The 25,549-nt window shown below is 32.4% G+C and overlaps 6 protein-coding genes and 3 non-coding genes across 10 annotated transcripts; 4 read left to right on the top strand and 5 right to left on the bottom strand.

The window, feature by feature from the left end:
* Positions 1 to 4,287: 4,287 nt before the first annotated feature.
* LOC110605110 (magnesium-chelatase subunit ChlI, chloroplastic) lies at positions 4,288 to 6,449 on the top strand. Its single transcript, XM_021743433.2, has 3 exons — positions 4,288 to 4,503; positions 4,735 to 4,850; positions 5,227 to 6,449. The coding sequence occupies exons 1-3, from the start codon at positions 4,401 to 4,403 to the stop codon at positions 6,271 to 6,273; spliced, it is 1,266 nt and encodes a 421-aa protein (XP_021599125.1). The 5' UTR covers positions 4,288 to 4,400; the 3' UTR covers positions 6,274 to 6,449.
* Positions 6,450 to 6,690: 241 nt separating this feature from the next.
* LOC110605111 (nudix hydrolase 15, mitochondrial) lies at positions 6,691 to 9,358 on the bottom strand. Its single transcript, XM_021743434.2, has 4 exons — positions 8,931 to 9,358; positions 7,980 to 8,122; positions 7,279 to 7,398; positions 6,691 to 7,181 (listed from the first exon to the last, which is right to left on the bottom strand). Exons 1-4 carry the CDS (start codon positions 9,283 to 9,285, stop codon positions 6,957 to 6,959), a joined length of 843 nt encoding a protein of 280 aa, XP_021599126.1. The 5' UTR covers positions 9,286 to 9,358; the 3' UTR covers positions 6,691 to 6,956.
* Positions 9,359 to 10,380: 1,022 nt separating this feature from the next.
* Positions 10,381 to 10,454, bottom strand: TRNAI-UAU. The gene has a single exon. It is a non-coding gene; the product is annotated as a tRNA-Ile (tRNA).
* A 197-nt stretch (positions 10,455 to 10,651) lies between these two features.
* TRNAI-UAU lies at positions 10,652 to 10,725 on the bottom strand. Its single transcript has one exon. It is a non-coding gene; the product is annotated as a tRNA-Ile (tRNA).
* Positions 10,726 to 10,800: 75 nt separating this feature from the next.
* TRNAI-UAU lies at positions 10,801 to 10,874 on the bottom strand. The gene has a single exon. It is a non-coding gene; the product is annotated as a tRNA-Ile (tRNA).
* Positions 10,875 to 12,426: 1,552 nt separating this feature from the next.
* LOC110605491 (E3 ubiquitin-protein ligase ATL41) lies at positions 12,427 to 13,412 on the top strand. The gene has a single exon (XM_021744094.2). It carries the CDS (start codon positions 12,505 to 12,507, stop codon positions 13,150 to 13,152), a length of 648 nt encoding a protein of 215 aa, XP_021599786.1. The 5' UTR covers positions 12,427 to 12,504; the 3' UTR covers positions 13,153 to 13,412.
* Positions 13,413 to 17,773: 4,361 nt separating this feature from the next.
* Positions 17,774 to 19,240, top strand: LOC110604890. Its single transcript, XM_021743180.2, has 3 exons — positions 17,774 to 18,931; positions 19,019 to 19,154; positions 19,221 to 19,240. Exons 1-3 carry the CDS (start codon positions 18,263 to 18,265, stop codon positions 19,238 to 19,240), a joined length of 825 nt encoding a protein of 274 aa, XP_021598872.2. The 5' UTR covers positions 17,774 to 18,262.
* A 308-nt stretch (positions 19,241 to 19,548) lies between these two features.
* Positions 19,549 to 20,330, top strand: LOC110604494. The gene is made up of 3 exons (XM_021742675.2): positions 19,549 to 19,776; positions 19,868 to 20,027; positions 20,138 to 20,330. Exons 1-3 carry the CDS (start codon positions 19,550 to 19,552, stop codon positions 20,309 to 20,311), a joined length of 561 nt encoding a protein of 186 aa, XP_021598367.2. The 5' UTR covers position 19,549; the 3' UTR covers positions 20,312 to 20,330.
* A 1,688-nt stretch (positions 20,331 to 22,018) lies between these two features.
* LOC110604470 (sodium/calcium exchanger NCL2) lies at positions 22,019 to 25,264 on the bottom strand. 2 transcript variants are annotated; one of them, XM_043952244.1, is made up of 10 exons: positions 24,808 to 25,264; positions 24,469 to 24,732; positions 24,221 to 24,393; positions 23,948 to 24,093; positions 23,601 to 23,865; positions 23,282 to 23,424; positions 22,933 to 23,164; positions 22,590 to 22,853; positions 22,209 to 22,498; positions 22,019 to 22,104 (listed from the first exon to the last, which is right to left on the bottom strand). In XM_043952244.1, the coding sequence occupies exons 1-9, from the start codon at positions 25,193 to 25,195 to the stop codon at positions 22,250 to 22,252; spliced, it is 2,124 nt and encodes a 707-aa protein (XP_043808179.1). In that variant the 5' UTR covers positions 25,196 to 25,264; the 3' UTR covers positions 22,019 to 22,104; positions 22,209 to 22,249. The 2 variants fall into 2 exon arrangements, with proteins under 2 accessions (XP_043808179.1, XP_021598337.1); XM_021742645.1 differs by having other exon boundaries at positions 24,469 to 24,699; positions 24,808 to 25,262.
* Positions 25,265 to 25,549: the final 285 nt, after the last annotated feature.

The following is a 25,549-nucleotide window of genomic DNA, read 5'->3' as shown; positions in this document are numbered from 1 at the left end:
AACTTACCCAACATGCATAACAACTACTCCCAACTAGCATATACCCTATAACATGCATAAAGAGGTCCAAAACTATCCTAAAACCTCAAACAAACATATCAAACTACACTTAAACATACTTATACACAAACATCATCAAAAACCTCCCTTAACCTCAACATGCATACCTACCCATCCAACTCCCATAAAACCTTCAAAAATCAAGAAAGGAAGTTCAGGATCTTCACTTACCTCTTCCAAACAAGAGAATAAAGGATCCCAACGTGGAGATATGGAGAATCCTCTCTCAAATGCTCCAAGCTTCCAAAACTTTGCTCTTTTGCTCAAAAACTTCAAAAACACATGAAAATCCATCAAAACCATGAAAGAGTTGAGAAAACACATGAATCACTCAAGGAAGATCAAGTCTCACCTCAGCTCGTGCAAATGGAAAGAAAATCTTATCCATTTGACCGACCTAGGGCCTTTTATAGGTGGCTGGCCAGACCACCTTCGGCGGCCAAATGTGAAACCCGAAAGCCATGCAAGTTCGGCGGCCGAAAGTCACCTTCGGCTGCCGAACCTTGGCATTTCTCCTTGTTGCTTTTCTTTCAAAACCTCATTTCTTTTAACACTTAAAACATTAAAAACTCGTATAAAAACATATAAACCATATCCTTTACCCTTCTAGAGAATTTCGACATCAGAAATTTCACCGGACTACAGGAATTCCGACGTCGGACTCTAGCCGGGTATTACAATATCTAAGGGCTTTCAGGCAAAACTTAAGGCATGCCCTTGGATCAAGGCCATTGCAGCTTCCTTCTGGCTTTCTTCCAGGCTCGAATTGATGTTGAAGACCTTATCGCTTTCTTCTCTGGATAGCGGGAAGGTCTCCAGCTTATCTACAGGCGCAGTTCTGACCTCTTTCTTTTCATTTCGAACCTCCATAACTTCAGGATTTATTTCTTTTGGCTGGGTGATTGTTCCTCTACTATGGCCAGGTATATAGCTCTAGCCTCCTCCTGTCTTCCCCGGATGATTCTGACCCCTGCCTCTATTGGAAACTTCATGGTCAGATACCGAATGCTGGTCACTGCTTGAAAGTCATAGAGCATCGGTCTTCCTATAATGGTATTGTAGCTTAGAGGTAACTTCACTACTAGAAATATTGTGTAGTGGAAATAGGGGTGGCTTTTATAGAGTGAGGGCTACCTTCACTTTTCCTTCCAATGCTATCGGGGTTCCCCCTATCCCCTTGACTGGGGCTTGATCCTTAACCAGCTATCGTTTAGGTATCTTCATATATTGAAAGACTCTATAAGATAGTAGATTCACTTTGTTGTCGTCGTCTACTAACACCTTTCGGAATTTGAAGTTATGGATGACAGCCTCGATGACCAAAGTATCATCATGAGACATCTGCACTCCCTGCGCATCCTCTAGGGAAAAAGAGATGGTTACTGGAGAGTGCTCGGTGACCTGCATCACTTCGGCACCACTTTCGTCTTTGTTTTTGCTTCTCTTCTTCCCTCTCCTACACATGTGGCCTCTAGTTCCTCCTACAATCATGTTGATGGCTCCACTGGAGCCATCATTTAATGGTGCTACTATGGTCCTTCCTGAGTTGAACTCAAGTCATTCAGGGTGTTTCCAATATGGTTTTCGCCGTGATTGGCCATGTGGATCTCAGTGGGTGAAATGAGGATGAGAACTCCGATGATGAAAAGATCTATTTCATTCTCACAGACGATGTCAATTGATGCTCTGAGATCTAGTAAAGGGTACGCTTAAGATGTATTTTAGTATGTTTAGTCTAGTTTGTCTCTCTCTTACTCTATCTTTTATTCCTTTTATCTTTTATCATCTAGTGACGTGTAATAATTGTCCTGCATTTGTACCCTCTTGCTACCATCATACTGGCTATATGCACGGACATACTGTGTCCTTTCCTATTGTCAGATAGCCATTTAATTCCATTCGGCGTCATATAGATATAATCTCGGGAATCACAAGATTTGTTATTTTACAGGACCAGAGAAATAAACATGGTCAGGCCTCCCGTGTGTAGGCTCGAATCCAGTCCGACTTGTCAAAGTAAAACTTGAATTTACATGTGAAGTATATTTATGTATTGGGTCTCAATAGAATTAAGGCCTGACCTTTCCAGGATGAGCTCAATCAAGATTGGAGTGTTCAGAATCTGATCATCATCACAAATTATTAATATAGTAAAAAGAAAAATAATTTCTTGAAATAATAAATTCTCGCTGTCATTTAAAATAAAATCCATCCACACGATATGAAAATAATTATTATAAGGGTGGCTCTAATTTCAACACAATTGAAGCATTGGGTAGGAGTGAGCAGTATTCGGTTCAAACCGAAAAAATCGACCGAACCGAATTAATTTAAAATTTTGGTTCGGTTTTTATTCATTTCGGTTCGGTTCAGTTTTTAATTTTAAAAATTTTGGTTATTTCGGTTCGGTTCAGTTTTGATAAAAAAAATTAAAAAAACCGAACCGAACCGATTTAGTGATAATAATATATTATTTTCAATAATATAGAGAAATTAAATCATATTAGCATTAAAATATTTTAATTAAATTTTAAAATATTAAAAATAAAGTGTAAAAAATAAAAAAATTATTAAAAATCGAAACCGAATCAAATCGAATTAGACCGATTTGATTCGATTCAGTTTCTGACCAAAATTAGTTCGGTTCGATTTTGATAAATACTAAAATTTTGATTTTTGATTTATTCAGTACAGTTTAATTTTAAACTAAACCGACCGAATACTCACCCCTAGCATTGGGTGCATTCGTATGGCGAGCCAAGTAAGCCAACTTCATAATTTTGTTGTAAAATTTACTTGGCTACTGATTGGATTAATAATTTGCTTGATATTTATAAATTTTCATTCAGTGTTCTTGAATTAAATCATATTCAAAGGTGACTACAACAGATTGTTAGGCTACCAATCATTATTGTAATGAATGTATTGGGTACTTTTTTAAGATTAAATATTAAAATAAATACTTATTAAAAATATTTTATTTTTTAATTAATTATTTAATAAATTAATTCAGCACGAACAATATATTTCTTATGATTATAATATAACAAAATGATATTGTTAGAGTTTGAACGGTGAAGATTTATTATACATCTCATAATATATAAACTATAAGATCCTCTTTCAATTATGTATTTTCAGTCCAATTAAATTTTGATAAAGTAAAAAAATTAATCTTAATAAAAATTAGGTGGGTCGAGCACGATTTGATCTGATCAAGAAATTAAATACACATCTTAAATGTGATGGTCGACTCTACAAATATTGCTGACATTATAAATGTATATGCTGTGGATTATGCCGATATCACAATGTATGTGCTGTAGATTATGCCAATATGACACGGTTAACTTTAACCGACTTCACATTTATTAATCGCCTGATGCACCTAGTAAAAGACATTTTTCTCCAATCTGATAAAATCTAGTGCAGAAAATATATATATATATATCTCTGAAACAAATTGAATTCCACATTTTTAATTTCCTTAAAAAACCTCATATCTTCATTACTTTTTAAAATCTTAATTTATTTTAAACAAAAAATTATGGATTAATTAATCCTCCAGCAACTAATCTCGATTTATTAATTTTTCAATCCAATTGAATCTTATTTAAGTGTCTATATTTCATCAATCCACTGGATCTCAGTTCATTGCAATTTACTGTGGAACAAAGAATATAACTTGTAATTTGTTCAGCAGAGAAATTGCTAAATATGTGAGTACTTATTGGTAGAGTACAGAGGAGCATACGGGGACGTGCCATTGTCTCGAATGTTCTTCTTTGTGCTTTTAACGTCTGGGTTCTAACAATGCTGTAACAATTTAGCCAAATAGGTCACGACAGACATTTACAAAAAAACTTGATACCTTATTTGATGAGATTCCTCCTTTTTTTTTGGTCTTAAATGAAAAAGTAATGTTCAGTTATGAACACTCCATTTCTCATTAGAGGGATAAGGAAAGAATAGTAGAGGCCAAAATGAATAAACGGCAAATTATCAAGGACTGAAGAGATATGGTTAAAATAAATTAATAAAGGCAATATAATTTTACTAAAATACTTTAATTTCATAAATAATACTTAAATTGAAAAACTATCAAAAGATAATTATTAAGAAATAGAGGGAGTAATTAATAAATTTTGTTCTTATAAGTTTTTCTCTGTTTTTTAATACAAATATTATTTTTCCTATTTTAACAGCCAAAGGATTAAAAAGCGGAGACTTCCAGCTTAGCAGTGTAGATACGACTGAAATCTATCTTCTTATCCTCAGCCAAGCACACCAATTGAAAATAAATTCCAAATGTGAAGACAACAAACACCATCACTTTGCGCATGGCATCCGTACTTGGAACTTCTTCCCCAGCAATTTTGGGTTCTCGGCGTTTCTCCTCTTCCATAACCAAGCCGTCCTTTGCCTCTCTCCCCCTCACCACAGGTACGTTTCTGTACTAAATAAGCTAAAACCTACATCAATGTTCCTCTCCAAATTTGGTCTTGTTTCAAGAGATTTGATTGCATTTAAGATAGACCCAATTCTTGTTTGACTCTTGATTTGTGCCTGGATTCTGTATATTTTGTATTTTTCGATTTTGTTAATTGGGATAGCAGGTGGGCTGTGGAGCTCTTCAGTGGACAGTTTGATGATAGTTTTTCGCTTAATCCGCAGGACAGGGTTGTGGGAAGAAGTATTATGGAGGAATAGGGATTCAGGGCAAGAAAGGGAGGTCCCAATTTCATGTTGCGGTTACCAATGTCGCAGCTGGCGTTAGTTCCGTTGAGGAGGTGCGGGGTGTTTCATTAGATTATCCTCGTTATATATATTATATTGAAAGTTTTTTTGTTGCTGTATTACGTTATCATTAATTGGTTGCTCTAGTATTTCCTGTTGCTTGAGAGTTGTGTAGCATTTGAGTAACATTGGAGAAAATTAGGCACATTCTAGATTTTTTGTTAAAGCTTAATTTGATCAATTGCAGTGACATGTGGCCATGAAATACTAATGCATAACTTAAAAAACTTGGTGCAATGTAAAAATATAAATTGCATCCACTGAAAATAAACTTTTTTTGGAAGAAAATCTGCAATTGGCATAGATAAAGAACAATGGATAGCTCTAAAATTATGGGTAACATGTATCAACTTTGAATTATTTTCCCAGAAACTTGCTGCTAAGGAAAGCCAGAGGCCAGTGTATCCATTTGCTGCTATAGTAGGACAAGATGAGATGAAACTGTGTCTTCTGTTAAATGTGATTGATCCCAAGATTGGAGGCGTCATGATTATGGGTGATAGAGGGACAGGGAAGTCTACAACTGTTAGGTCCTTGGTGGATTTACTTCCTGAAATTAAGGTAGTTTTTGGTGATCCATATAACTCAGATCCAGAAGATCCAGAATCCATGGGTGTTGAAGTAAGGGAATGCGTCGTGAAAGGGGAGAAGCTTCAAGTTGTGCTTACCAAAATTAATATGGTTGATTTGCCATTAGGTGCTACAGAGGATAGGGTTTGTGGTACAATTGATATTGAAAAGGCTCTCACGGAAGGTGTCAAGGCATTTGAGCCTGGCCTTCTTGCTAAAGCTAATAGAGGGATTCTTTATGTGGATGAAGTTAACCTTTTAGATGACCACTTAGTGGATGTTCTATTGGATTCTGCTGCCTCAGGATGGAACACTGTGGAGAGAGAGGGTATTTCTATTTCACATCCTGCACGGTTCATTTTGATTGGCTCTGGCAACCCTGAAGAAGGGGAGCTCAGGCCACAGCTACTTGATAGATTTGGAATGCATGCACAAGTAGGAACTGTTAAAGATGCGGAGCTGAGAGTGAAGATAGTTGAAGAAAGAGGCCGTTTTGATAAAAACCCAAAAGAATTTCGTGATTCTTACAAGGCAGAGCAAGAGAAGCTACAACAACAAATTGCCTCAGCTAGAACGTCTCTTTCTTCTGTGCAGATAGATCATGACCTCAAAGTAAAAATATCCAGGGTTTGTGCTGAGCTGAATGTGGATGGATTACGAGGAGACATTGTGACTAACAGAGCTGCAAAAGCTCTTGCTGCTCTTAAGGGCAGAGACAATGTCACGGCAGAGGACGTTGCTACTGTTATCCCCAACTGTTTAAGACACCGTCTTAGGAAGGATCCACTGGAGTCAATTGACTCAGGTTTACTTGTCATTGAGAAATTCTATGAGGTTTTTAGCTGAGGGTGCTATTTAGATGTCTCTTCATGTAATTTTTTGTTTATTGATAATTTTTTGCTGTTTTTCACATACTGCTTTCTGTGTTGTCCTAGTCAAATTTCCTGCAATTGTAGACGGGTTGTCGTTGTTTCTATTGAGGACTTTGTACTAAATTGAAGAGAATGAATTCTATTCATACAGATTCTGCTGTTTACAAAGTAGTAACTTCACCATTTTCATTGTCTGGAGGATATATGCTTCTATAGTTGCAAAAACAGCCTTGTCAAACAGAATTTGTTATATTACTCAAACCTGTTCTAATAGGATTCAGTTAGATTAGACATCAACAACCTAGCTATTAATGGAGAGATACAACAGTTCAAATAACTACTTACTGAAGACACAGCTTCCTAACCAAAGAATATATGGAACATCTAACAGTACACCAAAATAGCTTCCAGGAGAAAAAGTCTATTCCAGAGTTAATCCGTTTCAGAATCTTGAATGTACATAACTAACTTGTCCTGTCAGTTTACAGTTTACCTAAAAGGTATGACGTGCTATGCCTACATACGAATCATGGTTCAGAATTCTGAATAATTATTTTGAATACATCAAACTTGCCTGAATAATTATTTTAACTTGTGGATTTTATATAAGCAGCTTCATTATTTGGACTACAACCCAACAAATATTTCCATAATTCTTCAACGCATCACAGTATTACTGTTTACATCTCTAGGGAATCTGAACTTGGGATTCTGTTCCATAAAAGCTGGTGGCTTCTGGTAGACCACTGATGCAGCTCTAATCAAAATCCCAGCCGTCAAACCCCATATCAGAAACTTCTTCTTCTCTGTTTCATAGTCAAAGAAATGAATCAGATACTTTTCTCCCAGCCATTCTCTCTCTTCTACTCTTCGATTTTCATCCTGAACCAAACAGTTTGTACATGATTCACCATGAGAAAAACCAAAACAGAATCTGTAAAAGAGAGGAAAATATAATTTAAAAAAAAAAAAAGCAAACCTTAATGAACATTTCCAATGGAGCATCAAATACTGATTCAACTTCAGCAGGATTTGGAGTGGGGTTGAATGCTTTCTTATCACGTAATATGCCTATAACAGGAATTACTCTCAGCAGATGCTGCAAAGAAAAGCAACAATTGTTGGACCAAGAAAAGGGAAAGATAGACACCATTTAAATTTCTGTTCCACCTAGCAAAATATCCATAGAAAATTTCATGTCATTGTGTGCTAAATGGTTCCATGCAGTTGTCAATTCAAAACTAAGCAATTGACATCTCAAATGTGCACCATAATTGTGAGGAAAAATATTTAAACATTAACATTAATCATTGAAAACTGATGTTCCAACAGGAATGCAAGTACAAATCTGTTGCTTTTGGTTTTTTGGATGTTTCCCCATAGGGGAACCGGAAAATTTATCAGCACATATGAAATAAACTTCTGACATGCAAAAGAGAACATTCTATACCAAGTTAAGGTGGTACAAACTACAACATCAGGCAGAGATGAGACATGTCAAACTCAGCAGAGAATAGAATGAAGAGTGTATTATAAAGAAGTATGTACGAGTTGAAGTTACCATTGGTTTCCTAAGAATTTTCTCGTAGAATAGAACATATAGTATTATTCAGCATCTCCATCAATTGCATGCATAATTCCCCAATAGTATACAGCTAAATAGCTAGCAGATCTGCATACCTTGGACAAAAATGGTTCCATAACAGTAACAATATCAACAAGTGCAGGATCCAACCCAATTTCTTCCTTTGCCTCCCTTGTTGCTGTGTCACCATCATCCTTATCACCCTCCTCAGCTTTCCCACCAGGCAATGAAACTTCACCTGACCAGAGAAACACCCATTTATTTCAATGAATGACTTCCCACATCTCCATCATCAACCACAAGTTTACATTTCCACTTGGTTACCGGGAAATAGAGGAAAGGTAAAGGATCTGAACAATCTTAATTCACAAATAAAAACCAAAAATATGTATAGCATACAATGTTGAACAACACTTAATTGCACCTAAAACTACTTGAAACACTAAAGTGAAATCGTCCTGTTTTCAGTAGACCGTAAAGTCTTCAAAAATTTATTCTCTTTCACACACTTTGCAAAATCTTTGAGTTACAACATGTAAGGATCAATATTAGTCACCATTTGATTACATCCACACTGAAATAACACGACAAAATGATTTGCTTTCTGAACCTTACTCAGTAGTCCACAAAGAATATGAACATATATAATCAAGTACTTGTGTAAGCATATACTAAATTGGTTAATTTTTTTTTTTTTCAGAAAATGGGGGAATTCAAGATAAACTACACAAGAGACTCGAATTTTCAATTTATTTTATTTTATTTGTCTAACAAACCAGATTTGAGAATACTTAAGCACAATTGATATCAGCTACTCTTGCAAAATCTCAAGCATAGAGACTAAACATCTTATTATATGGAAAGTATGGCCGCTACACTTCAGCAAGGAATTCATCACTTTGATCTAAACCAAACAGTAAGAGATCCAAAACAGAGCTAGCCACCGACAACGATACAACTGAAATGACATTGAAGCTCCATCCTCAAATCAAGAAACAAAAAATCTAACAGAAATCCAAGCAATGGGTATCTTAAAAAACTCTAACCTGAGTGAGTAGATAATCGCGATGACCTCTTAGTCAAAATGACACGAAAATCACCAGCATCACCTTCAAAAATGCAGACCAAAACGGCTGCTCTCTTGGGACTAAACCTTTGAGGGTCCTTAGGAATTGGGGTTGCTGATTCCTGAAAACCCAGCTGGGAGACAACTTTCCCTGCAGTTTCCTCAATGGTTTGCTCTTCAATTTCGTCTGGGGACGGAGATGGTGGCTTGTAGAGGCGGAGTTGCTGGGCTAAAGTGATAAGCCTGTTTGCGTTTGATCCACAAGAATCCATGAGTGAAAGGAATGGGTGGTGATGCGGTGATAATGGCAGCTTAGTTCTTAGGAGTGAGATCATGAGGCATGGATTCTGAGAGAATTGATTTTATAAGGGAGGCGAAGCATTTGCTCGCTTAGCTTTTCTCGATGTTAAAATTGATAATTAATCCTTAGACTATTATCATCCAAAAAAATAAAATTTTTAATGGTGAATAATATTTAAGTTGAATATTTATATAAAAATACATATAAAATTATAATTAATATAAATTATATATTAGAAAATAAAATTTGATTAAAACTTTAAATGAAAATTACCATCAATTTTTTTTTTCTGTCTATCGCACATCATGATTAAAAATCAAATTCAAGAATTTCAACAACAATGGGTGATTTTGTGGGTCTTGATATTGTTATGCATTTTGCTTTATGCTGCTAGAAAAACTTTGGGCGTTTGGATGTAGCGACCGCTGAGGCCATGGCGGTGCTATATGGCTTGGAATTAGCATCTGCTACTGGTTTTTTCTATCTCAAAGTTGAATCAGATAGTTTGTCCGCCATAAAAGGGCTTCAAGGCAAACTTGCAGGATCTCCTTATCAAGGCTTGTTTATTGATGATGCTATTAGTTTATCTTCTTAGCTTCGTTCAATTTCATTTTGTAATGTTAAAAGAGCTGTAAACTCTTTAGCTCATGCTCTATCAAAGTTTGGTCTTTCAACTGAGGAAGACCATGTTTGGATGGAAGATATACCATCTTTTTTAGTTCCTATTGCTGTATCTGATATGAACACTGGTTCTTAAAATATATATATAAAAAAAAAACGTTTATTATGTAATATCTTTTTAGAATTATTTTAGAAAATTGAATAATTATATATAAAATATTAATTTTTTTTATTAGAAAACGTTAATAGCTTTAATCTCAATAAAATGTTTAAATAATTTATTTCATTTAATTTTCTGATATATGTTAATATATGCTTATACATTATTATCAATTGTATTAAAGAAAATATTAAGTTTATACTATCTATTTAAATTTTATGTAAGAATATATCAATTGGATTTAGATTTATCCAGTTCAGACTTTAATTATTTAATGATTGACCAAATTTAAAAAGCTAGAAGCAAACGAAAATATATCAAAAATGATTGATTGGATCGTTGATTTGGTGGTCCCGGCGGGGCTCGAACCCGCGACCTTCGGCTCATAAGACCAACGCTCTAACCAACTGAGCTACGGGACCAATTGTTTTCTGAACCTGGTTAAACCAATATAACAAAGTTCTTTTGAAAAGAGGAAAAATAGAATGATGCCGGCGGGGTACGAACCCGCGACCTTCGGCTCATAAGAGCCACGCTCTAACCAACTGTGTTTTTGAACCTGGCAAGTTTTTATGAAAAAAGGGACTATAGACTTGTTTTGGAAAAAGAAACTATAAACTGGTTCCGGCGGGGCTCGAACCCGCGACCTTCGGCTCATAAGACCAACGCTCTAACCAACTGAGCTACGGAACCAGCTATTAGGATTGACTGGTTAAGCTTTTTTTACAAAGACATGAGTTCGTTTGAAAAACAAAAACTCTAGTATACTGGTCCCGGCGGGGCTCGAACCCGCGACCTTCGGCTCATAAGACCAACGCTCTGACCAGCTGAGCTACGGGACCAGCGATTTCGACTTCCTTAATTAATATTAATTAGTGGGGGCAAGTGACTCGGACGTGGTGATTACGTGACACTTGTTAAATACAGTTTTGAATATTCTACACCAATAATCCTGATTTTAACTGATTTATTCAATAATTTTCATTTATTATTACTTTCATATTAATAATATAAGAAATTATATTTTTAATGATAAATTTTTATATAAAATTGATAATAAATATAAATTTATCGCTCATGAAAAAAATTATGCACATTCAAATATATACATCTAGTTAATAAAATAAAGGGAAATTTATAATTTAGTCTCTAGATATTGCCATTATTAACAAGTCAGTCCCTATATTTTTAGAAATCTATTAAAACGCTCTTATATTTTCTTTCTGTTAACGAAATAGTCCTTCCGTCCTCTTTTCCGTTAAAATTAGATAAAAGAGGAGAGAGAAAATTTTTAAAATCCAAATTTACCCTCAAATAAAACCATTTATTTAGTTCTTAGATATTGCTATTATTAACAAGTTAGTCCTTACATTTTCAAAAATCTATTAAAATATTTTTATCTTTTTTCATGTATATTAAAACGTACTTATCGTTTTTTTTCTGATCAATAAAATAGTCCCTATCTTTTCTCATATCTATTAAAACGTCCTTATCGTTTCTTTCCGTCAACAAAATAGTCCATCCTCATCGTTTCTTTCTGTCAACGAAATCGTCTCTCCCTATATTTTTAGAAATATATTAAAACGTTCTTATTGTTTCTTTTTGTCAATGAAATAGTCCCTATTTTTTTTCAGATCTATTAAAACGTCCTTATTGTTTCTTTTTATCAACGAAATAGTCCCTATATTTTCTTTCCTCCTCCTCCTCCTCCTCAAAAGAAGAAAAAGAAGAAGAAGAAGAAGAAGAAGAAGAAGAAGAGAAAGAAGAAAAAGAAGAAAAAAAGAAGAAAAAGAAGAAGAAGAAGAAGAAGGAGAAGAAGAAGAAGAGAAAGAAGAGAAAGAAGAAAAAGAAGAAAAGAAAAAGAAAAAGAAAAAGAAGAAGAAGAAGAAGAAGAAGGAGAAGAAGAAGAAGAGAAAGAAGAAAAAGAAGAAAAAAGAAGCAAAAGAAGAAGAAGAAGAAGAAGAAGAAGAAGAAGAAGAAGAAGAAGAAGAAGCGGAAGCAAAAGAAGAATTGATGAAGAAGAAAAGGAAGGAGGAGGAGGAGAATAATGGGGTAATTTGATCTTTTACTATATTTTTAACGGCAAAAATAGACGGAAGGACTCGTTCGTTAACGAAAAGAAAACATAATAACATTTTAATAAGTTTTTAAAAATAGAGAGACTGGCTTGTTAATAATGATAATATCTAAAGACTAAATTGTAAATCTTTCTAAAATAAATGATAAATTAACTAAAAATTATAATAGATCCTACATTTAAATTTAAATTAGAAATATTTCATTGACCAAACGTACAAATGTGTTGGAGAGAAATTTCCAATATTTACGTATGCGTTGAAGTCAAACTTGGGAAAGATTAGGTGCAAGAATTTCTTACTTCAACCACTTTTTTCTGACAAACATTTCAACTAATTCCAATTATATCAACAATACATTAGAAATTAATACTCAAATCACTTCTGTAACACAACCATGGGTTCCGAGGACGATGATAAAGATCAATTTGGAGATAACCAGAAGATCATTTTCGCGGCGATCTTTTCTTTATTCGCGGTGGTGATATTGGTTGTTCTTCTCCATCTCTACTCTAGATATCTCTTTCGCCGCCAACAAAGGAGGAGACGTGCTGCTCTTCATCGTCAAAGCAGGCAGATTGCACCTGCAGATATGGAGTCTAATTATACTATCGAACCACCTAAGGTAGGACTTGACCCTTTAGTCATAGCCTCGTTTCCACCAGTTGCATATAAGCCGACCAACCAACAAGAGCTTGATCATGGTGAACCCATGGAGTGCTCGGTTTGTTTGGGAACCATAGTGGAAGATGCCATGGTTAGGGTTTTACCAAACTGTAAGCACATGTTTCATGTAGAGTGTATTGATATGTGGCTCGGATCCAACACTACTTGTCCAATATGTCGCACTGTGGCTGAGCCAAGGGTCCCGCCAGAGGGAAGTGAGGTTCAAGTCCAAGTCCAGGTCCAACCCTCAGCTCCGCCCTTGGCTAGTGGGTCAGGATCTCTGTTTGGCTCTTTTCGATGGATGGTTAGCAGGGACAGGTCGTCAAGGGCTCGAAGTTGTGGAGATGAAGTTAGTGTGGAGGATTCGGGAAGACAGTGAACCATGTCTATATACATGGGATTATTGGTAAATATCTTCTTTTTTTGTAAGAATGATTCTTGATTGTAGCTTTCTTGCACTGTTATTTCTGGTTCTGTATTTGAGTATTTCTTACAAATAATGCTGCGGCATCCTTTTTCTTTCTTTTTTCTTTTTTTTTTTTTAAAAATAATTATATTCTCATTTTGCTTTAAATTGTCAGCGTCGTATGGGAACTTTTCTGTATATGGCGGCTACCAGTTCCATTAAAATCGTCAAATTTCAATTTTTAAAGACCAAGTTTTTAGTATTAATTTATTCTAATTTATTATGATTTCAATTTAGTTTATATATTATTTTTTAAAAAAATCTATTTATTTTCAACTTAATCATATTTATATTTTAACTTTAAAATTTTAAATAATAAAATTAATTTTTTTATATTTAATTTTATTTTAATCAATTTTAATCAAAAATTTATAATTCACCTATAAGATTATGTATCAAAAAATTTATTGAATAAAAAAATTTAAATATTCAGTGTAATTCATATTTATATTTAAAATTTTAAATTTTATATAATAAAATTACATTTTTCTCAATTTATCACGATTATAATTAAAAAAGCTAAATTGAATTTGAAAAAGTTATAGCAAATTATAATATAATTTTTAAAATTTTATATTAATAAATATATAACTTTTTAATTTAAATTTTATATTAAAAATAAATTTACTTTATATTTATTATATGTAATATTAAATAAACATTTATTACAAATAAATTTTCATAATATAAAACATCACATGCAAATATTATATATTAAAGTATTTTAATGAAAATGTAGACTCACTATTATAAATTATATATATTCTTAATATATATAAAATTGTATTTTACATTAATAATATTAAATATACTCATCCTTTTATAATTTTTTATAAAATTTTTGATAAGTTAACATACTAAATTATTCAAAATATTTAATATTTTTATTTTGTTCATTTATACAACAATTATATTTATGACACAATGTATATTAATTTATTAATTGATTCGATAAAAATTATATTTTATATTAATAATATTAAATAAAATAAAATATTATATATTTTATATTATAATTTTTTTATATTTTAAATTTTTATTAAACTACACTATGTAACATATAAAAATGAGAACGAAAAAGTAAATAATGAAATTAAAAAAATATTGTGTAATTAAAATATATATTTTAAAAATTATTTTATTAATTAAATAAAAATTTAAAATTTTGAATATAAATATAACTTACGTGATATAATATACAGAGAAAAGGTATGATATGAGCAAAATTCTGATAAAACATTAGATCCAACTAGTTTAGGTTAATTTAATTCAGTGTTTAAAAGTATGTCTACTCATCCCATTCCCCTGCTAGAAAAATGAAAAAGCAACAATATGACTTCTTTCATTTTGAAATTTTATAATTCATATTAAAACTTTAATTTTTATAAAAATTCAAATATTGGTATATATCAAATAGACATTCATTAATTAGGGAGGCGAAAATTGGTAAGAGATTTTAGTGGCAGAGTTATAGTATAAAAAAATAAATTAAAAAAAAATATTGTGGGAATATTTTATATTTATGCCTTAAATCTATTCAGACCAAAATGCATTAATGGGAAATGAATTTAGAATTAAATTAAATGCCTATTTTTGGTAGTGCTGTAAATGAGCCAAGCTATTCGTGAGCTACTCGAGACTCGATTCGATAAAAGCTCGACCGAGTTCGGCTCGTTTTTTAAACGAGCCAAGCTCGAGTTCAATTTTGAGGCTCGTCACTTAAACGAGCTGAGCTTGAACTCCATAGTATTCGGCTCGTTAAGGCTCGCGAGCTGGCTCGTTTTTAGGCTCGCAAGCTGGCTCGTTGAGAAGGCTCGCGAGCAGGCTCGTTGAGAAGGCTCACGAGCAGGCTCGTTAAATAGGCTCGTGAGTAATATTGTTTAAATAAATTGGTGAACCAATTCGTTAAATAAATTTATGAACAAGTTCATATATTATTAAAAAAATAAAAATAACTATAAAGTTATAAAATTTAAACTATTATAAATACTTGAAAATTATAGTATTGAAAATTATAAATAATTAAGATTAATTATTATAATTAATATTCTTTAAAATTAAATTATAAAAATCTTTTGTATATAATTATTATAATAAGATTCCATAAAATTAATGTATAATCACAAATAATTAATATTAATTATTATAATAAGTATTCTTTAAAATTATAGTATTACATGATAAATTGAGTTGTAAAAATTATATATATTTTAAAATTAAAGTATAATTATAAAAAAAATTTGTATATAATTAAGCATACAATATAAAAGATGATAATAATTATCAAAGTATATTAATAATAATTAATGAAGGTTATATGGATGTTGAAGTTGAAATTCAAGTTAACTAATTGAACAAACATGAAGATAATTATGAAAATAATTAAATTATATTAGCTTGTTTCAACTGTTGGAAGTTGGAATCAATTTTATTCGTTTGATATTAAACTTTGTGTATAATATAATTTTATTATGTTGTTGAATTTATATTTATTTGTGTTATTTTAGTTATAAATTATGTTAAGTAATTTTTTTTATGTACACTCTTTTTTTTATATTATTTAAATTAATGATAATTAAAAACTGATTAAAGTGTAATTATTAATTCGAGCTCGAGCCTGAACTTGAGCTCAAACCAAACTTTTTAATTTTGAGCTCGGTCTCGAGCTTTTTTAACGAGTTTCTTAATCGAGTTTTCCGAGTTCGAGCTTGAGTTTTATTAACGAGTTTCTTAATCGAGCTTTTCGAACTCGAGCTCGAATTAGGCTCGTTATTAAATCGAACGAGGCTTTCACGAGTCGAGCTCGATTATAATATTTAATTCTCGAGCCGAGTTCGAATCAAATATTAGAGCTCGAGTCGAGCTCGAGTTTCCAAACTTTTTTAATAAACGAGCTTGAACTTTACAAAACTCGGCTCGGCTCGACTCGATTACACCCCTAATTTTTGGCAATAAAATTTCATTTAAATTATGAGTTAATAATGCGGTTACGTATTGAGTTTAATATTCAGTATATTTAATTTTAAATTAAATTGAATTAAATAAATTGAAATTTGAAATTTTAATATTTATAAAAATTAAATTAAATTGATTTTAAATAAAAATTAAATTGATTTGATTCAATTTGATCGATTTAAATTTTTAATAATTTTTTTATTTTTATTCCATATTTTTAATATTTTAAAATTTAATTAAAATATTTTAACTTTAATATAATTTAATTTCTCTATATTATTAAAAATAATATATTATTATCACTAATTGATTTGATTCGATTTTTTTAATTTTTTTTATCAAAATCGAATCGAATTAAAATAACTGAAATTTTTAAAATTAAAAATCAAACTGAATTGAATCGAAATAAATAAAAAATCAAACTGAATTTTTAAATTAATTCTATTCGATCGATTTTTTTATTTTGAACTCATATCAAAATTAATTTACTCATCAGTCATCACTGTCACCAAACCTGAAAATCCAGTGTGCATAAATCCTCGATTGCAATCGATCGATGCCCTCTGTTCATAAATATTGATACCCAATAAAGATTCAATGAATTTTGTGATATTCATTTGAAGCTGTTTCTCAAAAATTTTCAATGGATAATTTTTTTAATTTACGATGTAAAATCTCTAAAATTTAATAAAATTTATAATTAACTTGTAGAGAAATTTGAACATGACGTGTACCATTAATTTCCTTTAAAAGGGTAATTAAATTACATTATTGTGAAACTAATTTCGGATATCTAAAGCCATAACTGATAATTTGATCTGTCTGCAGCTAATATCATTAAAGGGCTTCATGATGCTGTTAGGATTCTCTTCATGATGAGACAAAATTGCAATTAATGTTCTAAAACCCATGTGATTTAAACCTACTAACTTCCCAAATTTACCACTCATACTTATAATATATATGTTATAAACTTCAAATTTATTTAAAATCTTTTCCATGTCAAGTAATTAGCTAGCTTGTAATTTATATAGAATGTTAAGTAAGATTTGCAAGTAATTAAGGTTTGCCAGCCTGTAGATTGCCTTATTTTCCATGTTTAGATTCTTTTTTCTAAAATTCAATCTTGTATTTCCACTCTCTTTAATTTATAGTAGATCTGTCTTAACTTTGACCAAAAAAAAAAAAAAAAAAAAATTGAGACTGAGAGGTGTATGGTGCTTACCAAATGGGTATTTTGCATATATAGCTTGATGATTGAAGCATTGATTGTGAAGATGAGGAACAAATTTAACATTTTTTAAAATTTATTATTGGATTAAGATGTTTAAGAAGAGCTTAATCAAGGGGGGAAAAGAAAATAAAGAGAAATTTTTTTTCAGTGGTGGGTTCAAATTTAGCAAAATCTACCAATGTCTTTCCTTAGTAGGTTCACAGCTAAAGCCATTAATTCTATGCAATGAGGTGGAGTCCCTTACTGCCTTGCAAATTGTCATAGAAAAATACAAAAACTTGTTATAAATTGGGCAAAGATTTTCAGAGATCTTGAGACACATTGCATAACATATATGACATGATCATGGTGTACAGTTCATATATAGCTATAGCTAGGTAGAAGAAGAGAGTACATATTTTCTTGAGGTTTCATTTCAAGATGGAGAGAGAGAGAAAGTGAGGGAAACTAGAGAGAAAATCGGGAAGTGATAAGATTCTGAAGAATGCTTGGATTTCAGTGCTTTGAAAACATCCACTGTGATGGGATTTTCTTCTCGGACAAGAAAATCTCTCCCTCATAAAAAGATTTTCTTTGAGCGAAAAACATGGACGTTGGACTTTCCTTTGGTTTACCTTCATGATTAACGCATAGGTAGCCGCTTTCAACTCCACATCCTTTGAGATTTCCTCACCTTGTATCTCGCTTTTTTGAATTGATTTTTTGTTACTTGTTTTAGATTTGTGGATCTTAAAATATGCGGATTTTTGTTAATCTCTCTCTCTGAAATTTTATTCCTCAATTGGTATTTGCTTCTTTTTTGCTATTTAAATTTATCACATTCATGAGCTTTTAATGGTAGTCACAGGAAAACACATACAAGAAAACAAAACAAAACCAGCTTCTTACAGAAAAATGTGCAGCAATATCAGCCTTACTAGCAGTGGTGGTGGTGTTGGTGGTGGTGGTTGTGGTGGTGGCTATAATGGTGGTTATGGTTGTGAGAGTATATATTCAAAGAAACCCAAGAGACAAAGAGTCCCAAAAAGAGGACCAGGTGTTGCAGAACTAGAGAAGATCTTGAGAGAACAAGAGAAGAAACCTGATTTAGACAAAGCCAAGAATGAAGGTTTCTCTTTAGTTTCATCACCTCCATGTTCTTATCAGCCACAATCTCCTCTTCTTCCTTCTCCACATTCATTACCTAAACCTGTCGCCTCCCTTGCTCCAATTCCCAACCATTTTACTCCGACGACAACAGCTTTTTACACTAACAATTCCGACAGTAACCCACCATTAGGAGGTGGCAGAAGTGGTGTCCAATTAGTTGGATCAGGTCTTATCTTGCCTGAACATGCATTATTACCGACAATGTGGAGTTCTTGTGAGCCTAATGCAGAGGTTTCCGGAGATTCAGGATCAGCTTCTGGGCTTTCATTTTCTACCCATTTATCAAACAGATCTAATAATCACTTGTTTCCTTCTACTTTCATGCAAAGAAGCCAACACTCACCACCTTTAATGGTAAAGCAAGGATTAAAATTTGTTTATCTCTTGCTAGCTCTGTGTATTGCAAATAAGTGATCTCAACGTGTTTGTAATAATGTGCAGAAAGATCTTTTTCCACACCCAGTTGTTTCATCTTCAACAATCTCTTCTCCTGCTGGACCTTGTCATGGTAGAGAGCCCCCTTCAAACCAAACATGTCATCACTATACTAGTTTGTGGCCAGAGGAAGATAAGGCAAGTTTAATTAATTATTTTTAATTTCATCATTCATGCATCTATTTAATTTTTGTAAATTCATTTGCAGGAGGAAATCAAAATTTTTAATTTGGGATTTTTCTTTTTTTTTTTTTGGTGTCCAAAAAATTATCAATAAAATTTGTCCAAAACATGGCTTGTTTTAATTTGGCACATCATTTCTTCAAATAAAGAAGAAAAGATTGGGAAAAAAAAATCTCATTCTTCATTAATTATGATTAACATTCTTTCTTTTTTTTTTAAAAAAAAAAAATTCTGGATCACTTCACCTTATATTTCCAAGAAATCATAATGAGGGCTATTACCAAATTAGAGAAAGAAAGAAATATGTCTATTCTCAATCACAATTATGAAGCTTTATATGAAACTATTGAGAAAATGGAGAATTTTTTTTTTTGTTCAATTTCTAATAATGAAAATGGTTACTGTACACAGATGGTCGGTTCAAAGAGATCAAGGCCATTCTCCATGGAGATGATTCCTCCAGTTCCTCCTTTCCGGTTCCAAGCTCCAACAATTTCAGCCCAGATGAGCAGACTAGACTCTTCACTTTCATGTGGTAGTCACAGCATGATCAATCTGGAACCATGTGACACAATCTCAAGGTATATATATAGCTTTCATCCTTCTATATTAAATTATGGCTATTTCATTTTCGTATGCTTAAATTATATTATTCTGTCATGTTTTTCTCAGAGAAATAAAGCCAGGAAATTACTTGGAGCCCAGCATAAAAAAATGCACTAGTACAGAAACTGGAACAACAGATGGAAATTTCCTTTTATTAGGCTCATCAACAACTCCATCAGTTCAGAATCAACGAGAAGGACCCAAATTTAGTTTCTTCCCATTTCAGGTAATTAAAATTCATTGGTTTCAACTCAATTTTGTATTAAAAATGATGCTTAATAGGTTACTAAATTGTGTCATTTTGGTTTTTTTATGGGGTCAAATTATGGCTTGCAGGAAAGCAATGGGGAATCGCAGTGTAGAGGTGGATCAGTTCAGAAGAAAATTTTCTCTAGCTTCTTAGTTCCAAGGAAGCAAATGGGTATGTTGCAAACAAACTTAAACTTTGGCTTAAACAATGAGAGGGCTGAAACAAGAGGAGATGGCATTGATCTCAATCTCAAACTCTAACTGCAGTTGAGAAGCTGATGATACATACAAAATCAATGAATTCTCATAATCATCAAATGATTTTAAGGGCTTGGTCCTTAATTTGTGTACAAATGTGTACCTTGGAGAGGATACTTGGCTTTGCATGTAAAGAATAGAGACTTGATGGTTCTGGCTTAAGTAAATTATTCTATGAATTTACTGTAAGAAATGGATATATAAAGTCTCACTTTGGTAAACTTCTAGGCCTATTTTCTTCATAATCAAAGAAAACTGATCAATAAAAATATTTTTTAATTAAAAAATTAAACTATTTTTAGAGAAAATAATTTTTTCTCAAAAGAATAAGACATTTTATGGTTTTTAAAATTTCATTAATATTATTGAATCTTATTAACACAATATATATGTTTTTATAACATTACAATTAAATAATGAAAAATAAATTATTTATTAAAAATAATTTTAGATATGAGTTATTTTATACAAAATTAATAAATGTTTCGTTAACATCGTAATCATTCCATAAAAAAAAATTATAAAGTGAGATTTTTAATATCTGTTATTTTTTTAATTAAAATAATTTTACTAAATATAATAATTTCAAAAGTTATAAATAAGATAAGGCAGTATGGTAAAAGTTCCAAAAATCTGTTTTATTGGGCCGGTTCAGCACTTAGATATACCGAACAGATCGTATCGATCGCCCGTGAGTTTAAAACCAGTAGAAAGAAGTCCAGTCCGGTGACGTGATATGAAAAAGGACAGCAAAACCAGTCATTTCACAGTTCTGTTCGCATTCTCGTCGGAAGAATTAAATAGTCGCTTGATATAAAAGAGATGTTCTAACGTGTCCATACATATAGATTTGAGTGACAGAGACGAATAACACTGTAGCAGGAATGCTGTTAGGTGTCACTAGCAGCCAAAAGAAAATAAATAAAAGGGAATGAACATTTTTCTCTCTACTTAAATTTTCATACGTACTGTAAAATTTTATTTTTTTAAATTTAAAATTTTATTTTTTTAGATTTCAGAATATCACAATGCATTAAAACCATCGCAATAATAAAGTTCTGGATCAAGAAATATCAGTTATTATAATAATTTTAATTATTAAATATTAACATTTTAATTTAGTTAAAATATTAAATATTATTTTTAAAATTATTATAAAAAAATAATTATAAAATTTATTAATTAAATTATATGATAATGAAATCATAGCTATATTTCATTTTTTTAGTGGAGTCAGTCAGTCTCGTACCCTACAAAACAATGAACGAGAAAAAGAGACGCCACACATATATATATATATACACATGTGAAAAGAAAAAGGTGATGGAGATTGATTTATATAATTATCTTGTTTTGAAATAAAAAGTTTTGTAAAAGATATTTTTTTCTATTATAATTTTTAAAACTGATATTTAAAAAAAAAAAAATCAAACTACGCATACTTTTATGAAATTTATTTAATTTTTTTAAATGGATCATTTTAAATAAAGCTTTAAAAATTCCAAGATGAAACCAAAATGATTCAGACATGTCTTAAATGATTTAAGGTCACAGGTCAGTGGGGAAAAGGAAGTTCAATAATGGATGCTGCTGGTGTTTATATATATATAAAATAATGTTGGTGGAATAAAGATATATTTACTTCAATATTTATTTATTAATTTTTTAAAAGAAATAAAGATTTGGAAGGTGGGGTTTGGGATTTTGACAGATATTATAATTAAGGACTTGGTAGTCTCCAACTAAAGAAAGGATAAGATTGTCTTTTACTACATATTATTAGAGGAATACAATACCATAACTTTTTTTCTTTAAATGGGAGTGGGGTATTAAATATGAAATCTCTCCAATTTACTCAGATGCATTTACCACTATACTAAGTTTGTGAGTGCTACAATACCATAATATTATTTTGACATAGATTTAGATTTCTTCCAACTCTCATTTCCAGCCAGCGAGAACACGAATTACATAGAAAAACACCAGAGACAATGGGTAGAAAGAAAATGCCAAGATACAACTCCAAAATGGGTACGTGAGTTGCCAATAGCCCATTACACCAATTATAGCACTAACCAGAATTACTACCAGCACTTCAGCTGAAAAATTCCATGAAAATCCTCTTGCCCAAATAAGTCCTACAAGGGTCAGTAGCCCTAGAATATTGTTCATGAACACTGCTCCATAAATCTGCAATCAAGTCAAGCCCTTTAAATGAAATCTTTGTATGGACATTCATGAGCTGTGAGCTAAATAAAATAAGTAGAGAGAGGGGATGAACCTCTGAAAACATTATTGAAGATGCATTTTCTTTCTTTTGGCTTGCAGGGTAGATGGTAGCCATTGCCGTTTTGAAGTTTACAGCAAAAGGAAGCACTACAAATGAAATGAAGAAAGGTGGTATGCCTAAGCGTTCTGATAAGAGTTGGGTGTTATTTACCAGAGGGATTCCAAGTGAAGACACAATTGCAATTCCAACGCCAACTCTAATTACAGCTTTAATGAGAGAACTCTTTGACATTTTGCTGATACTGCTTTTTTCTTTCTGCATAATCACAAGAATTAGGCCAATATTGGATTCTTAATTACTAACTGATATACCCTTTCGTCGAGATTTAATTTACCTGTATGCATTCATTGAAGAATTGAGAGGTAGTGGTTCCATCACATAGTCTTTTCTTGAATCCATCCAAGAATTCTTCCTCTTGCAGCACACGGTCCTTGTCCGTGTCGAAAGCTTTCATTATTTTCTCCTCCAAATCACCATGTTCACTTTTAAATTTGCTTACTATCAGTTCTTTTAGTTCTTTGAGTGTCAACTTTTTATCACCATCTTTGTCAAACTCCACAAAGAGACTGTGCAAGAACAAGCATTGATTCAATGATAAACAAATCAAGTGAAGAAAATATTAGAACAGTACAGATAGAGAATACCAAGTCATTAATTAGAGGTAAATTAAGTATAGATTATACCTTCGAATCTTATCTTCATCTGGTTTTCCATCAGTGAAAAGGCAAGCAAGTTGTTCGTTATTGGTTGTGTTCAAAACTTTTGACAGGTGTTCCTCAGTTTCGAGTAATTTTTTCTTGCTCCTGTTGATCCACGGTTTCAACATCTGCAAAATGTTTCTAGTTTAGAGCTGAATTTTTCTTAGAGAGATACTAGGGTGATGAAAGTTTCTTGCATTTCGGAAATAAATGAATTTCATAAACTCTGTAGTCAAGATAGAAGAATAAAGATAATTTCACATTAAAAAAAAAATAAAGGAAAAGGGTGAGCAGGATTGCTCACTCGATGTATGTCTGGAAAATATTTTTTTGAGCTGTCAGTTTTATCAGCAACCAGTTTCTTGGCATTTTGAACATATCTTTGACATCCACCCAGAAACTCATCCTTAGTAATCAAATGATTACTGTCCTGGTCGAAGTGCTTCATAAGTTCTTCAATTGCAAATTTTTCATCAAGGTGATGCCCCGAGTTCATTGTTGCTAAGAATTCTCTGAGTTCAGCTTTTGATATGTAATCATCTTGATCTGCATCAATCTTACGGAATGCCCTGTTTATGAAGTTGACAAACAATTAATTCAATTACGGAGGAAATTGTAAAGAAAACAAGAAGCTTGTTAATGGGTAATGACCTATTAATGCAAGAAGCATCGACGTGTCCTTCGTCATTGACGAGAGTTTTTTTAGCAAATTTATGCAAGTGATCCAAGAATCCAGCCAGCAGAAGCTGATCCCTTGAATATTCCAAACTTCTTTCTTGGATCCACTGATGACGAGACTGCATGTGACAGAGACCACAAAAATGAGAAATTATTCTACTAATCCGACTGACTACAACAGAAAAAAAATATATTCATCACCCACTTACTGTGAATTCTGTAATCTTAGAAAATGGTGATACGTACCTGAAAAACGAAGTATGAAACTAGTCCTGCGACAGATACTGTGAGAGTCACTATGAGACTCCATGGCTGTGACTTAAAGTTACTAGCTATTTCCACAAATATAAATGGAATCAGCGACAAAAGCATTATCCCTGCTGTGTGCCTCGTCTTCTTGTCAGTCTCTATACCATATTCTGTCAACCACAGACTAATAATTAAGATAATATCATTATCATGCTTAAGAAAGTGAAATTGGCAAGTTAATTAACCTTTTAATATTGATAATCGCCGTTTAACCCACAAACACCCTGCAGGAGTTGAGGCTTTTGATGATTCTTGCTGAGGAAGAGGTGACGATTCCTTTGTTATTTTAGTTCTACCAAGAAGAACGCAAATTCCCCACTGTAATGTCAAGTAAAAAACAGTAGACCCAGCAAGAGTACCGACTCCATTCTCGATTCTAGCTTGAGCAGCCTCTTTGTTCTGAGCAAGCCCAGATGCTGCAAGCAAGGAGAAAAGGTGAAAAAGTGAACCTGCAGCTAATCACTGAGGCTTAACTACAAGAAAAAAAAAAACTAATGAAAATGAATATTTTCATATATTCATACCAAGAAGTAGCACTATAGTGGGTAGCACAGCAAGGATGCGAAACACAGTGGCACCATAGATACCGACACCGAGGATACTGAAGAGTTGCTGTCTACCCTTTGTTAAGATTTTGTCACCCACAAGTAGCAAGTATTCAAGGACGATGATCTGGAAGATGTAGCCTGGAATATTGGAAGCGCATGGCAAGAAGCCATAGGGGTGAGAACATGCATGTTTTGTGGAGTTCAGGGTGTTGGAACTTGGAGTTGAAGAGTTGAGATCAAGGTGATCGACTACTCTAGCAGACACTGGTTCCTCAGAGCTCAATCTAATTCCTCGGAGGCCTTGCCCATTTCCCACCACAAGCAGGATCAGAAAAGTTTGCAGAGAAAGATGAGGCAATGACATTGAGGCTAAAGAAGGATTTTCAAGATGCTTTTGTTTTGGCTTCGTGTGGCTGGACTGCTGGAGGCAACCCAAAATATATAATACATCGACCACAAAGTTCATGATGCTCTGATTTAGAAAATCGAATTGATTAAAATTAATTTTAAATTAATTAATCTGATTTTAGAATAAAATTAAAAATAAAAATAAAAATAAATCATTGATTTTTCTTTTTTCAAAAAAAGACGGCTTATTATGAATTATAGAAATTGTCGTCTTGTAGACCTTCAACACAAATGGAAATTACTGGAAAAAAGGCAAAACACTGTTGATTAGCCATTGGTGAATAGAAAAGATGATGAAGACACAATAAAG

The sequence above is a fragment of the Manihot esculenta genome, chromosome 17, assembly GCF_001659605.2.
Source record: "Manihot esculenta cultivar AM560-2 chromosome 17, M.esculenta_v8, whole genome shotgun sequence".
Classification (NCBI taxonomy): Eukaryota; Viridiplantae; Streptophyta; class Magnoliopsida; order Malpighiales; family Euphorbiaceae; genus Manihot; species Manihot esculenta.
Note: the sequence above shows the minus strand (reverse complement) of the source record. Positions and strands in the feature narration are given on the sequence as shown.